We start from the raw sequence: 15996 nt of genomic DNA, 5'->3' as shown, positions 1-15996 counted from the left end.
ACTTTTTTAGCGATAAAAAAAATCTTATTGGAGCATTAATAGAAATCATCTTAATATGAGTTGAATGAACGTCAATTGTCAATTTCTAATATAATTTATTAACCATTAAGCAGTTTTAGCTTTTTACTGCCACCCCTTATAACAGAAGTCATTGGAAAATAATAATAATAAACATGTTATTAACCCCTCAATCGAAAGAATAATAAATACGTCAAATTAACGTCCAGTTTTAACCCCTAAAAACCATCCGATGATGGTTATCATTAAGAAATTTAATCTAAATTGTTATTTAGAAACCGGGAAACCCAATAGTATGAAAATTTAGTCTATGTTCTACTTACTCTCTACTTTAAAGTTAACTCTACACCCGGGAATGCTTTTGATTTCTTAAGGGTCAAAACTACCCCTACTAAAAAATTTCAAATTCTAGATTTGGATGTATGAACGATTGAAATTATCTTTAAATGTAATATGATTCTACAAAATTAATATAGATAATTTTTAATTACAAAAAATAAATATAAATCATTAATATTTCTCCTCAATTGTCTTCCTCTTGGTCCATAATTGGAACAGTACTGTGGCAGTTATCTCCATTATTTTATACCAGCAACGATACGCTGAACTGCACTTTTTTGCAACCACAAAAAATCATTCTTAGTAACTCTTCAGGGGTAGGTTGATCTGGAGTTTTAATGGGCTGCAATTCTTCTTCTATACTTTTAGTCCCCAGCGACCACTGCTCTTGTAAATAAGCAATCTTAACAGATAGCTTAACGGCAGTTTTTCTAGTAGTAGCCTTTATAAAAGATTCAAATCTCATCTTTTTATGTGTATGTGTATATATATATTGATTAATATATTAATATAAATGTCCTAATTTCTTAAAAAATTTGATTTTGGTTATTTCCAAAACTGACAAAGTTTTTTGCAGAAATCAAGTGCTTCCAAAAAGCATTTTGTATCGTTAATAGTTTTAGAATTCTTTTAGAGATAAGGCGGTTTTTCGCTAAAGTACTAAAGTACCTCAATTTTTTTCAAAAATAAGTACTTCCAACTAATCAAACATTGAGAACGTATTATTAGAAAATGAAAGAGTGGCAACGATTTTTTCAGATAAGGTGAGATTTTCACTATTTTTTTCCAACGAAAAAATAGATATCGACATCATTCTCTACATTTTATAAAACAAAAAAATAAGGATTTTTCGAAGAACTGTATTAGTTTTTGGATATAGTGAATAGAAACTTTCCATTTTGGCGTTTGAAAATACCAATCAACTTTCAACAAGCTATTATTTCTTTTGTATTGGGTCTCCATATCTCATAAACACCCAACGAGTGCGTCAGTTTATAAGTTTATAAATCCACCTTAAGCTATAATTCAATATCAACATTTCTCCTAAAAATCGTGCTAAAATAATTTCCCTTAATGAACACATGTCTCACTATTAGAAATATAACTATCGAAGTTGGTGTAGGAAAATTGAGAATTTTAAAAATGTTCAAAGATTTCCACCATTGTATTCAAAAATGAATGAAAATAGTGGCTCCTATGGAAAACAACTCCAGGAACTAATTCGAAACATAGCAAACTAGTACTGTGTTACGAAGGAATTTACTGGATTGTAGTGTTGAAGTGAGTACCTCAACTGTGCGGAAAAGGCTTATGGAGAGCTAGAAAACCAAAGAAGAAACAATTTCTAGCTCATAGATATCAACCAAGTGTTATTAGAAGATATGAAGGTAAACCTCTGCGCCGAGATCGAAACAGACTCTTTAACACCCTTCTAAACAGATGTTTTGGGTTTTTTTACAACATATGAAATTGGATGGTTAGTTTATATCGAAATTGGTCCAGCCTTTTATCGGAGAAAATAAATTGAAACTGCTTGATTGGCCTGGTAACTCACCAGACCTAAATCCAACTGAAAGCTTATGATATATTTTCCAGAAACGTTGGAAAGGGGAAATCTTCATAGTTGAAAAAGTTGAGGTTTTGGAAAAAAATTTTTTCATTCACAAACAGCATTAAGAATTCAAATATAAAAATCTAACAAAAACTTTGACGATTTTGTGTATCCAATAGAATTACGGCTACGGAATCGTTGAAAATGACGCAAAAATGTTTTAGGGAGATTACTCCATTGCAAATGGAAGTATTTTAGTGGCACAAAGCAGTCAATGAATGTCTTGAAATAGTCGACAACTTGCTTATGTAAGTCGCTTATACATCTATTAATGACGATATTTCGAAAAAGTTAAAGAATTGATGCTCGAAATTCGTTGAAACGGCATCCGAGAGGTAAGCAACTTCTTTCAACATATTTTGATTAATGTTTGACGTATCAAGCGTGTCAATGCCAGTAACGAAAAGCTATATTGGAGGATCCTACATTCATCATACGCATCATTCCTGGTGACATGACTTGAGTTTATGAATATGATGAAGTTGCTTAACAATCTAGTAAATGCCGCTCAAACATTGAGCCGAAACCAAAAACACCACGTTAAAGATAATTAATATGACACTCATTCTTTTATTCGATTGTCGTATATGTGAACCTCACCATAAATTCATTTCAGAGGGTCAAACAAATAATAAAAAGTACTAGTTGACTGTTTTGAGATATCTAAGTGAAGCAATTCGTCGTATATGACCGTATTTGAGATAAAACCATTCAAGAATTTTTCACTACTATAAAGCACCGTCCTATTCCAGAATAATTGACTGATTTTTGGCCAAACACGAAACGAGTCATCGCGCAGCCACCGTATTCGCTAGATTTACTTCCCTCTGACTTTCATTACCTACCTTTTATTGCTTCAATTGAATATTAAATTATAAAACGTAAATCGAACTGCCGTCTCTTAGAACTTCGGTAGTTAAACGGAAATAATCTTGTGGATTCGACTATTGCCATCCGTTTATCAAGTTATTTATTTTTTAAACCATATACTTACAAAACTTGACGCAATGTTTCTAAACTGCTGTAATTGTATTCGATGTTTTCATTGGTAAACAGTGGAAATGATGAGTCCACGTGGACTGACGGTTTGTTAGACGTTCACCGAATTTTATACGTGGAGTAAACATTATTTTTCATATCTTAATTTGGTATAAGTGCCGTGCATATTTATGAAATCTTTATTGTTCCTTGCATAACTGTCTTCTGCAATTGATATTGGAAGAACTATAATTCTTATTGGAACATCCGGTATAAATGATTCATATGTTTTATCAGCATTAAATAAAAAGCTTATTATCCAATATTTTATGACATTTATTATATACATTTCTGATTGACAATCTTTTCAACTAACATAAATTTGAAAAGTCAATCTCAAATTACTTAATGTGATTTGATGTCTCAAATCCAATATTTTATTTTTGATATAAACTTGCTAGACATGTGTAAAACGTAATACCTTTATAGAATGCAATGAAATCGAAATTCAGTAAATAAAATTATAGAACCCAATTTAACATCGCTAGATGAAGTTAATCGTTTTTTGAGACCTGCTGTATACATACATATTTATAGAAATATAAAGATAAAGAAATAACCTTGTTTTTATTGGAAGCATAATTAATTTTATTGTTTTGTTACAGTTGATATTCGACGAATTCAAAGTGGGTCGATACGAAGCATCCGCATTGGACGGCTGTCCTGACGGTTACATGCAACTCAGCGAATTAGGGCGACCATTTACCGGAGGCTCATGGTGCGGAACATCTTCCGGCCCGGCAGCCTATTACAGCGAAACATCCACCATAACAGTAACAGTAAAATTGTTCGGCTCTCCAGAAATTCCATTCGCGTTCCGACTCAGATATAGATTTTTCTCCAAGAGGGAAGCAATAGTGAGATTTGGTTCGCCGGTATCTCCTTTAGAAAGAGGGCAGATAGCACCGGGAACGTATTGTACGAGGCAGTTTGAAGAATGTTACAGGAAACCATGTAGATTACAATCCCCCAATTATCCCGGGATGTATCCTAGGAACGTTTCTTGCTATTGGAGCTTGAGACAAAAGTTTGTTCCTACTTGTAAACATGCTATGATATCGGTTCGACAAGAAGCTGTACATAAAATGCAAATGAAAAGGTCAATCAATGTTGCCGGTTTGAATAAAACTGAAAGAATGTTGAGAGCTTGGAGAGACTGTACAGGAGAACGTGATCATTTAATATTTTACGACGGAGGATCAACGAACGACGCAGTATTAGCTAAATATTGCGGCGGAGATTGGCTACCAAGAGTTGTTTCCCGAGGTCCGGAAATGTTAGTAGCATTCCATTCATCTCCATTCAGCATACCCCTACATTCACCTTCATCTTTATCGACTTTGCGCGGATTTGAACTAGACGTTGAAGTTATTTTTGTAGATTCTGATTCACTAGATTTCTCCCGTCATACTTTAGACTGTATATTTCATATCAACGCAACAAGTCCTGATAGCGACGAAATTTGGACTGGAAGAGGGCGCAAAGGTAAATTGTTAAGCCCCAAACATTCTTTGCCACCCAATACTACATGCACTTATAAGTTTAGAGGCTACCCCGAAGACCTAGTTTGGATAGCATTTATTTCGTATAGTCATAAGGCGTTATTAGTTGGTGATAATGCGCACGCTTTGCTTCGAAACGATACGTTTACCAATGGTTGTTCGACGCGTATAAGGATTTGGGATGGTAGCAAATTAATTGAAGATAAATGTGACGAGGCTCCGAGATTATGTGACCACAGTGCATTAAGCAATACTACTAGGATTACTAGACCGTGTTCGAAAGACGAAAGCTATTTGACAATCGATAAAAGTTTGAGTATTCAGCATTATACTGAAGACGGAACTGCCCTACATCCAGCATCATTTAAGTTGATATACGAATTCGTTGATACTAAGATGGGAGGAGAGCCGTGGCCTAATAAAATTGACGCAGGATCGTGTTACCGACTTTTTAAAAAGCAACATGTCGGAGACGTGACTTCACCAAGAAATATTTTTCTCTACGGTAGAGGAGGAGCGAAAGATTTGGATTGCATTTATAGATTCGAAGCTGGTATTAATGAGAGAATAAGATTGATATTGAATAACGCTTCGTTTGGAATGAATCCTACATGTGAGACTGTAATAGACCCTCATACGGGTAGACAAATATGTGAATATACCGTTGGAAGCCGTATTTCCGAACTGAATATATTCGAAACACCATGGGAAGATATTCGAATTCACAAAACCTGTATCTGTGATAATGTAACACTTTCAAATAAACCGCTAGTATTCACATCTACTTCCAGTACTCTGGAACTTCAATTCACTGCCAAAGATATGAATATAACAGAAGACTTCACCGTTATACATTTCCACGTGTTATTTGAAATAATATCGATGGATGAATGTCCGAGAAATCAAAGACTTCGAGGGTACGGAGGTGATGTGCAGCTACATTCGCCACCAGCGAACGCAGCTGATAATTTGTGTTTAGGTTTACCATGGATTGTCGAAGCTAGATATAATAGGAGCCTATTTTTATTGAGTTGGGGTGCTTTTCTGCCGCTTAAACCGCGTTCAGATGAATCTGCTCGCTGTCCCACTACCAATCGTATCATGATCTATTCTGGCCGGCCGCCCAAATTAGTAAGAGTAGTTTGTCCAGCAGAGCCAGGTACACGTCCTTTAGCAGTTCACGTGTTTAGCGAAGAATGGTGGGGAGAAGCTTTAGCGCACATTGTTCAACGTCCCCCTAATTTCATGATTGAATGGATCGGATCGGAAAATGGCGAAGCAGCATTTAGTTGGTTAGAAATTTCTAGATCGAGAGCATCCTTACTTCACCAACTCCAAGTTCCAATAAACGCAAGTACCAACGAAACGGATTTGGAATGTACGTACAAGTGTCCCGAGCTCGATGCTTGCATAAGTTCATCTTTATGGTGTGACGGAAAGGATCATTGTCCTTCGGGTTTCGACGAATCCGAAACTCATTGCGGTGCCACCTCGAAATTACTCAACTCGTTACCACTATCAGCAATGGCTGTTGCAACAGCTGTGATATGTTTAATCATCCTTTTAGTATGCTTAACGTTGCACAGATCTCGAGCCCGCCGAAGACGAAGAATGGCAAAAAAAAAGTTATTGACCGGTCCTCAATTATTGAGTGCTAGTATCAGTTCTTGACACAAAACTCCTCCTGTAGAATATATACATGTGGATCGGGAAACAACCGTATGAGTTAAGGAGTTAACCGATTCATCCGTCCCAATGCTCACATTTTTATCTACCGGTGCCTTTCTGTGATTTACAACGGTTACACGTGATATCTTCACATTTACACCATAATTAGATAAGTATCGAACGGCCCCTCGTACCCATATTTTCACTGTATCACTTAACGATAAGAAACGATATCACATAAATTATTGAGGAATATTCTGTAGTTTATAACCTACTCCACGTAACTATTCAGTACAAAAACATCATGTATTTTGTTGAGAGTTTTTGATTTAAGCCTTTTTGCTTTTTCTGTACAACGAATGGTGCTCGTCATTTTACTTTTTTAGCAGTATTATTTATAGATTTAATTTGAACAATCTCGGCTCGAATTCTTTTGGAATTATTCCATTTTTACTGGTTTTTCCAATGGACCCACATAAAATAAATTGAACGACCTCGCTAGTCATTCAATATATCTACATCTACCGATCAATACGTTAAAACCATAAACTTCAAGTATTAATACTACTAGGAAATAAATTAATCAAATATGTAAATGTATTCTACACAATCTGCAGTATATTCCAAATAGTATGATTCTATTTCTTACGATGTGAATTCGTGCATTTATCTTTTTGCTTCCAGAGGCGATTAACCTCGCCATTTTGTACGAATTACCGTTGTTTCATTAACATGGAAATGACAACTAACCTCACAAATAAAAGTGAATTTTTTTTTCAAAAGCAACTAAAACATCCGCTACAGACATTTTGTTGAACCGTAGTGAAAACTCTTCTAAATCTCACTATTGACTGCCTCTGACTCTTAAAAGTCCTTCTGGACATTTATCCGAATTACTTCTACAAATAATGTGTTCATTAACTCTCAGTGAACGTGACTTGAAATAAGAATATTTGGTAATAACAGAAATACCTAGCTCCCTACTTTTGTTTTGATAGTACCACAAAATGCAAATACTTGTAATATGCTGATCATTTAATGTATATTTTCTCTCGAACCTCTTCCTCGATCTTGTAAAATATAACTGGTAGGAGTGAGTAGGAAAATAGAATTTTTGAAAATTCTTGAGTAAATCTATTCTTTTTTTGAAGGAACAAAAAATACTATGTAAGTAACGAAGGTTTCTGCCGCGCTCGGAAACGTCCCGTTGTTAAAATAACTAAGTTGTTTTATAATAGATGATTATAGTATAATATAATTTTTTTATTAGAATTCAATGTATATTATTAAAGCTTTTCTCTTTGATCATAAATAGATGAAATGACTTAGAGTTTTTAATGTTTCAATTAAAATTTTTTAAACCATGCCGCAGTCATGTCTTCGTGGTAATCAGCATAGGATTGAGAAAAGCTGTTAGAAGGTAAAATCAAAGCATTAAAACAATCTTCACTGCCATCAAGAATAATAATTGGGTACTCGTTTCCTCCTTGAGCACTACGTCCTGTGTATCGAAGAAAGTTCAGTCCAAATATTATTCTTTTGTCAAGTTTTTTATGTTTAAAACTAGGGATGAGTCGATTCTCGATACCGATTCTCGATACCATCGATTCTTGGTCACTGGTATCGGTATCGAGAATCGATCACAAAAAGTTGATACCGATACCAGTAAATGAACAGAAAAATTATTTTTTAATCCAATTTATATCATTATCAACATGAAAATATCATATTTTGGAAAATCGTTTGTTAAAATATTTGTCTTTCTTTAAACAACAGGCTGCTTCGGTGCATTTATTGCGCCGACAAAGTAGTTCCATATCGTCTTTGAATAGGTGTAAAGTGTAGAAAAATCCTGCTTTTAAAATAACTTGCATAATGATTTTGATTATTAATACAATAACCAATAAACCAAAGAGCGAAAATTTTAATTGGTGATATGGGGAGATAAAACTACATACAATTAAAAACGAGAATGTTGCCTTTATTCGGCGACATATATGTACGCCTCTGCTGTGCCTTCCTTATGCAAGAGAAAGTACATCCACATTTCTTCGTGATATTTATTTTATTTAATAATTTCGACAACCTTCTGCGTATGGCTTACATTTTTTACCATTAGAAATTGCCTCATTTGTCCCTATATAGGCATAGATATTTTAAAATTGGTTTGTAAGTTGTTCAAACAAATTATGAATATGTTTCTAGTGAGAGAATTTTTATTTACAAGGGTACCGGAATCGGGAATCGATTTTTTAGGTATCGATATCGAGAATCGAAAAATTTCGGTATCGACACATCTCTATTCAAAACCAGCACAAGTGTCCAAACATATATTGTCATAATCAGAGTATTTAAGTGTTTTAGTACTAAATAAATTTTTAAAAAGTCATAAATTATTTGTCGAATAACATATGTGGTTGTATAAAGTTGATTGTTCAACCCATTTAATAATAGAAATTTCTGATTGATCACCAAAAAGCCATTTTAAATTTAAATAGTTAATAATAATGAACTGTTGAGAGAAAGATAGAGATACGTTGGTTAAAGTTTGGTAGGATAAGGATGATTTTTGTGATGGAGGTGGTTTGTTTGAGTAGGCCCTGATATAGGAATAGATCCTCTGCAAGGCTAGGTTTGTGGTGGTTTCGTTGGGTTGTGTTTGCCCAACTATTTCTATGGGGAGATTTTGGCCAAAATAAAACGAAGTGAAGCTTGTAAGCAAAACGGCCCTTCTCGGATTGTTTTTTTTTTATTTTTGAGAGGCTTTATTTGTTTTTTATGGTTTTTTGAAAGCCGAATTTACGTAATATGAAAGTTAGCCAGGGGTCTAACGGGTGGTTGATTGTTGGTTCTACCGTAACGAAACAATTTGTGTCAACCAAGAGTTGAAAGGTATTTTCTAACCTCAATTTTTGTTTATTTTGGCTTGCGTTATTTTGGCATCTTCTCCCGAAATTTTACGAAACAGGCTACTTTGGAAAGATAGTAGTAATGATGATTCATCTGAGACTCTGATTTTTCTTTTTCCTTTGCAATTCATCTTTTTAAATTCATATAATATTGACAGTACACGTGGAAACTTCAAACAAAACTATACTTTGACTTTTGACTGACGCACTATCCACTAAGATTTGATTGGTTAAAATTGAAGTCCCAGTGCAACCAACGTAAATTTTTCAGCACAAAGCTCCAGTTAGCCAACGGATGGTTGTAAATGCGTTATAATACCGAACCGATGTTAACCATCGGTGGAGTTTCGAACAGCGCTTGAATAACGTCCAGTCGAACAAAACTTTTATAATACTGATCTTAATAAATACATAATCTAGTGAAGTAACTACATTCGTCGTGCGAATAAGTATTATAAACGCTTCTTCAAAACTCGCTTCGGTATATCTTTTACTTTTTATAGTCCTTCAAACAAGAATAGATAAACTCCAAATTGCACTGCATTTGCATCTGATTATCTATTTCCCTATATTACGCTCCATAAAAAAACCTATATACCCCTCCCTCAATTAAAAGTAGCACATTATGCATAATGAAGGTGACCCTCTCCCTCCCAATTACAAAAAAATTGAAAGTTAATTCCACTTCAAATGCACTCATACCTACCATCAATAAAAACAAAATCTGTCCCCAATATATAAAAGTTATATAAAATGGAAAAATGAACTGAAAGCGTTCAACGGAAAATCATGGAAGCCTTAGTGAAAAAGGTCCTGGAAAGTTATCGAGTGTCGGAAAATGTCCGATTTTCAGTCGTCAAAAAAACTATTCGTATGTAGCAGGAAATTATACGCTATATGCGAGTAATGCTTTACACTGCTTCGGTGAAGTACTATAAAATTTATGATGTTCACATCCAGGTGAGCTAAAAGTATAATCGTGTTCCAAATCAAAAGACAACATAAACTTTTATACCAGAATAGACGTGTTTATTGTATTGCAAATCATCAGTACATGATAGGATTATAAATTTCATACAAATACTGAATAAGAGTCCTGAAACAAGTTGTCTGTTAAGTAGAACTTGAAAATATGGGTATATGGAACCGTAACTTAAAAGTTAACAAAGCAATCTTAGCGAGTAATGATTAAGGTGAGCTTAAATTCATTGCAGGGCATTGATTTTGGGTTATAAACGTTCGTCGCGTCGTTCGAATGATAAATTTTATTTTATTTGTAATGTTGAGAGTTTTTAAGAAGGAAGTCTAAGAACTAATAACTTAGTGAAATGAAACTAATCTTTAAAAATTCGTTTTGTAAAAAATCTGTTTAACTATTGTTGCTGAATTTGTTTTAATTGTTTCATTTAAAAATGATAAATACATTCGAAAGATTAGGTGATATATAAGAAATTTAGAAGATTTATTGAAACCAATACATAATGTTCAAGAGTAACTGACTAAGAAATACAATTCCACAACACATAAAGTAATACTTGATTTTGCGCAATGATCTAACCATAATTTTATATTGTCCATCAGTTTAAAATATCATTTTCATTATTTTTGGTATTAAATAACTAAAACTTAATCAAATTATTTCAATTATATGTATATAATCATATAACCTAACTTGTAATTTTCATAAAAAAACTTTGTCCATTCTTCTGTCTTTCTAACTAGCTAATATCTGCTTTGTCTTTATTTTTTCCTTTTCATTTGTACTTGTACTTCATTTATTCTCTTGACTTGTCTATCATTGTCCTTTCTTTGAATATATCCCGCCTTAGCTGTAGTTCTTCTATAAAGTTCAATTTTGATTGTACCACTAAGTTTTCTCGTATTTCCACTCTTATTCTTTTTGCTTGGATTTTATTTTTTTGTCTTTTGTGAATATTCAGGTTTCACATATCACATTCCTCCCAAATATTTATGTTTATTTTGGACGTTGTCTATTTTAATTCTGTATTTTCATTAGGATTTCCTAATAACAGAATTGTTGTTTTATTTGTGTTAAGTTTCATGCCTTCTTCTCCCATAAGTACATTCTCCTTGCCTTAATTACATAATGGTTTTTAATCCCTCTTACTTCATGTTTTGTATTATAAAATTTCCATTTTTTACGTATTTATTTCGAATAATTTTCAAAATTATAATCTGTATTCCTTTTCCTTTCAATCATTTCCATATTTGCTTTCTAAAGACCGAATCACTCGCTTTCTCAAGATCCACTAATGCTAGACATGCAGTTTTATTTCCAGATGTATGTTTTCTTCTAGTTATTATATTATGAAAATCTTATCTTGAGGGTTTGTTCCTTGTCTAAATCCACTTTGTTATTCTGACTGTAGATTTTTTAGGGCAGTTTTAATTATGTTAATTAAAATTTGCTCCTATATCTTCACAATCATAAATATTTAGTAGGTAACTTTGATATTTTTTTGAGTCATCTTTTTTTTTAATTTGATTTATTTCCATCTTTCCATAATGTCTCGTCCATTTGTTAGCATATCTTGCTTTTTATCTTCTATGTATTATTTACTTTGCCTAATTTTCTTTTCTAAATTATTTTAAAACTTTTTTTCTAATAATTCATTTATTAAAAATTTGTTATTAATAAAACTCTATTGAATATTTTGTTTCAATTAAATATGTATTAATGAAACTCATCCAATACATTTCTATTTGCAATTCAAACATTATTAAATAAAATGTAATATACATAAAAACACATTATGAAAGTATGTAGTTATTAAAAAGTAAATGAAACATTTACAATTAGATTCAGCAGCATACTCTATTAAAATATTAGTTTTACCTCACTAATTTCACAATATTAGAATATTCATAGTTTTAAGATTTGTTAGAACACATTTTATCTATTAAAATAGTAGATACATTATACCTATATTTATTATGTTAATCAAATTTCTAGAATCTGGGGAAATAAAAAGTTTACAATACTATGGTTCCTACACAACGTCTTGTTTAATAATTCTGAGAGATTGATAAAAAATTTAGAATTCGGCTATGCTAAGGGAACCGGTTGTGTCTAAGCATCCGACTAATGGAGAGTATAATATTATAAATTATAAAATCTGGTGAAACAATAAACATCCTATTTCAATATGGCCCTTGAGAAATAAATTATAGGAAATGAGTATTTCATAAAGACATATAATTATTATTAAGTATAATGTTGAAACCAATGAGAAATAAGTTTTATCTTTTGGTATTGGTTGCTATTAGAAATAACATAATTTCAATTATAAACTTGATATAGAAATGATATTGATTTATTGAGAATACATATACAGAAAATAAACTTGCTAGTTGAATAAAAAACGTTAATAAACTTTTATATACTAAATAAAGAAATAATAATAATTTGAGGTTAAATATTCATTTGATATTTCCAATTTAGACGATTTGTTGTATAATTTCAATGTTATTTTTCCCTAAAAATATTTTTTCTCGCAATATTATGTGTTGCTAATTAGCACTAATGGTTGTTAAATGTATTAGGAAAAAGAAAAACAAATCATAACGAGTGAACCAAACGTACTCTTAATAATTTCCCCATATTTTAAAAATCTGTGGTCTACTATATCTACTAATTATTATTTTCTCTGTATTTAATCTATTTTTAGTACATCATGAACATCATGTTATTCATTTGTACATAAGTAGACGTTTTAAAGCATTTTCTATCTATCATTGAACACATTATCTTTTATTTTGGTAGTTATATGCACATAAATATAACATCTGTCGATAACATATTTAAAAAAAATTATATAAGAGAAAAAAAAGTACTTATGTCTGCTCTTAGACGAGTAGCAAATCGTCAGAAATCACTTTAGACGAGGTTTATGTAGCGAAATATTATTAGATGACTCTCCCATCAGAAATCGTCATTTGATTCAATTAGTTTTCTATGTTTTTAATTCAATTATGAAAATAATAGTACATTCCACACATTTCAGTTACAGCCATACTCAAATGTCTCGAAAATATTCCTAAGCAACTCTCATAATGTTCAGGAAGGATGATGTTCGATGAATTAATAGTTTTTATAAGAAATGAATGTCAAAATGTGCTGTTCAAGTCCTTTTTTTGGAAATATAAAACGCACTTAACTTAACAATCATTCTAATATAAAGAAATAATAGCAAAATATAAAATATACATCTTTATTATAAACAAATTATCTAATTAGTATACGTAAAAGATGTTAAGCCCTGACTGTACAATCAAATTTGCTTCTACAGAGAACTACAGCTCTTTAAATTTGATTATTTCCATCAAAAATCATAAACATAAAACACTAAGCTGCGATTCCAAAAACCTAAATAAAAAATTTTCCTTCCGGTTGCAGCTTTAAATGGGCAAATTAAAAGTAAAAAAGTCATCATCATCAAGCCTTTTAATCCTTTGGATTATGGCTATCGCTTTTAGCGCTTTAAAATCCTTTTTTGAGGTGGATTACTCCTCGTTTTCTATTTTTGTTTTCTTTATAGTTTATAGTTTGTCTTGGCTGCTTTTGTGATTATTTTCCATTCCTTTCGGTTCTGGCATTTTACCCTCCAGTTCTCTATATCAAGTGCTCTAATGTCCTCTTCTATTTCATTTTTCCAAGTCTTCCTCGACCTGCCTCTTCTCCTTGGCCACAATCAGGTCCGTTGCATTATTCTTTTGATCATTTCAGTTGGTTTTCTTCTCATTATATGCCCAGCCCAGTTGAGTCTTTGAGTGCTTTTATGTATCTCACCACATATATTTTCCTTCGCCAGCTCTCTATTTCTTCGTTTTTCTTTGCTCTCCTTTCTCCCTCCTGTATTATGTGTGGACCGTTATAGCTCGCATTATCTTTCTCTCGGTTCTTTTGTTGTTTCCATCACGTACGTGATTACTGGTCTTATTAGGGTCTTGTACAATTTTATTTTGTTTTGTTTGGTTATGTACTTATTTTTCAATAGGTTTTTGTTTCTTCCATAGGCTTGATAACCTGTTTGTATCCTTTCCTTTACCCTCTCCTTGGCTGTTTGTTCCAACGTTATTTCTAGACAGTTAAAGGTCGATACTGTTTCAAAGTTGTATTTGTTAGTTTTTAGTTGGTTTCATCTCTTCTGGTTTTCATATATTTTGTTTTTTCTGCATTTCCAGTCTGTAATTGCTTGCTTCTTCTTCTAATTTATGATTGCCTTTATTATTTCCTTATGTCCATTTGCTAGTTACTCTGTTCAAAACTGTGTTTTGTCTGTTCTTTGTATGTTCTTATTTTGTAATCCTGCGTTTCTCAAAATACCTTCCAATATTATATTCAATTGGGTCTCCCTGTTTGGGGTACGAAAATACATTAAATTTATTGTAACATTATATAAGTACTTCTGTTTAATGTTTAAAAAATATTTGAAGATAGTTCTCTTTATTTCACATTAAGTTTTCTCTTTCAATCCTCTTTGCGTACATTTTTGATAATTTTAGGTAATTAACAATTTTTCAGGCTCAACTCAAAAACTGTAGACTTTCCCAAGAAAAATATAATCCATTCTTTTCAAACTATCTTGAATGAATTAGCTCTATAGTATAAACATGTAAATAGATATAAATTTCTTTAATTTTAGGTCTTAATTTTTGAAAGATAGAAAAAAATTTTGACGTTTCGACTACTTTCAGTATTTATCAAAATATGATATTGACTGACTGACAATTTACTTATTTATATTAATCAATAGATCAACTACATCATGAATATCAAAATAGAAATTTATTTTTTCATCATTTATAGCTTTTTCACTTTTATGAATGTGAACCATTAATAAAAATTCTCTTTTTCGTGTATTAGATTCCATTCCAAGAATTTTTGAATCTTTATAATTGAATTTATATTTTTTTGATATTTCGTGGTTCATTAAAGTATTTTTTTTTTATATTGATTACCTTTAAAACATTAAAATGTATAATCAACAAAGTAATAAGAGAATCTGTTATTATCTCTTACATAGTTTTCAGAAAATATACTAAGCTATGGAAATATGAAGAAACACCTTCCAAACAATTATGTAAAACTAAAAAAGTATAAAAATATGTTTTTCCAGCAATGCCTAGGAATTGTTGATACTGAAAATGAAAGCCTTAACTTGTAATGCATTTAAGGTATGGTAAATTAGAATAACAATGTACCTTAATAAAATTTAAAACAAAATAGTTAATTCATCATGTATCATATTTTATTTCATATAAATCTTGCAGTAATTTCCTTTGTGAATATTAAAAAGTATTCCTTCAATAATGTAACTAATCTTAGCTTTATAAACCTTGTCAAAAACTGTACATAATTAATTAAAAGCCATTTACTGAAATGTGTGTGTATTCTTTCACAAATACCTAAATTAAAGCCGGATTGGTGGAAGTCTTGCATCACGTAACTAAATCTACGATTTATCAACACATATTTTCTACATACTATCTTCTTCTATCAATAGATATCAAACATGATAGCGTAAGATCGATTGTCTCCTTTACAAGACCAACTACAAGACATACGTAATAGTTTATTTAGATTAATGGTGGTAATCGTAAGAAGAGACAACGATATAATTGACCGTAACGTGAATAACTGATCATACTAAAAGTTGAACTTGACGTGAGCTTTGTAATAATAAATCATCAACTTGTAAAGCTTTGACATTTTATAAAACCTAAATGCCGTAAGACAGGAAGATTACAATGCTTATGTTGGTAAATAATGTTTATTATTTTGTACAATTCGTGGATCTCTGCAGAATTTTCAAAATTGCGTCAAACAAGTGTCTGATTATAAGATTAAACTTGTAACGATATATTAATGATTAATTATTATCAGAAA

The 15996-nt window shown here is 31.7% G+C and overlaps 1 protein-coding gene across 1 annotated transcript in view; it reads left to right on the top strand.

Moving 5' to 3' along the window:
• The window catches only part of LOC130892023 (uncharacterized), a 174579-nt gene extending 159095 nt beyond the window's left edge, over positions 1-15484 (top strand). The window contains exon 5 of the mRNA XM_057797202.1: positions 3613-15484. Coding sequence (XP_057653185.1) covers positions 3613-6180 — 2568 coding nt within the window. The 3' untranslated portion in view covers positions 6181-15484. The remainder of the gene's footprint in view (positions 1-3612) is intronic.
• The last annotated feature ends 512 nt before the right edge of the window (positions 15485-15996 follow it).

The sequence above is a fragment of the Diorhabda carinulata genome, chromosome 3 (genome assembly GCF_026250575.1).
Source record: "Diorhabda carinulata isolate Delta chromosome 3, icDioCari1.1, whole genome shotgun sequence".
NCBI classification, from domain to species: domain Eukaryota; kingdom Metazoa; phylum Arthropoda; class Insecta; order Coleoptera; family Chrysomelidae; genus Diorhabda; species Diorhabda carinulata.
Note: the sequence above shows the minus strand (reverse complement) of the source record. Positions and strands in the feature narration are given on the sequence as shown.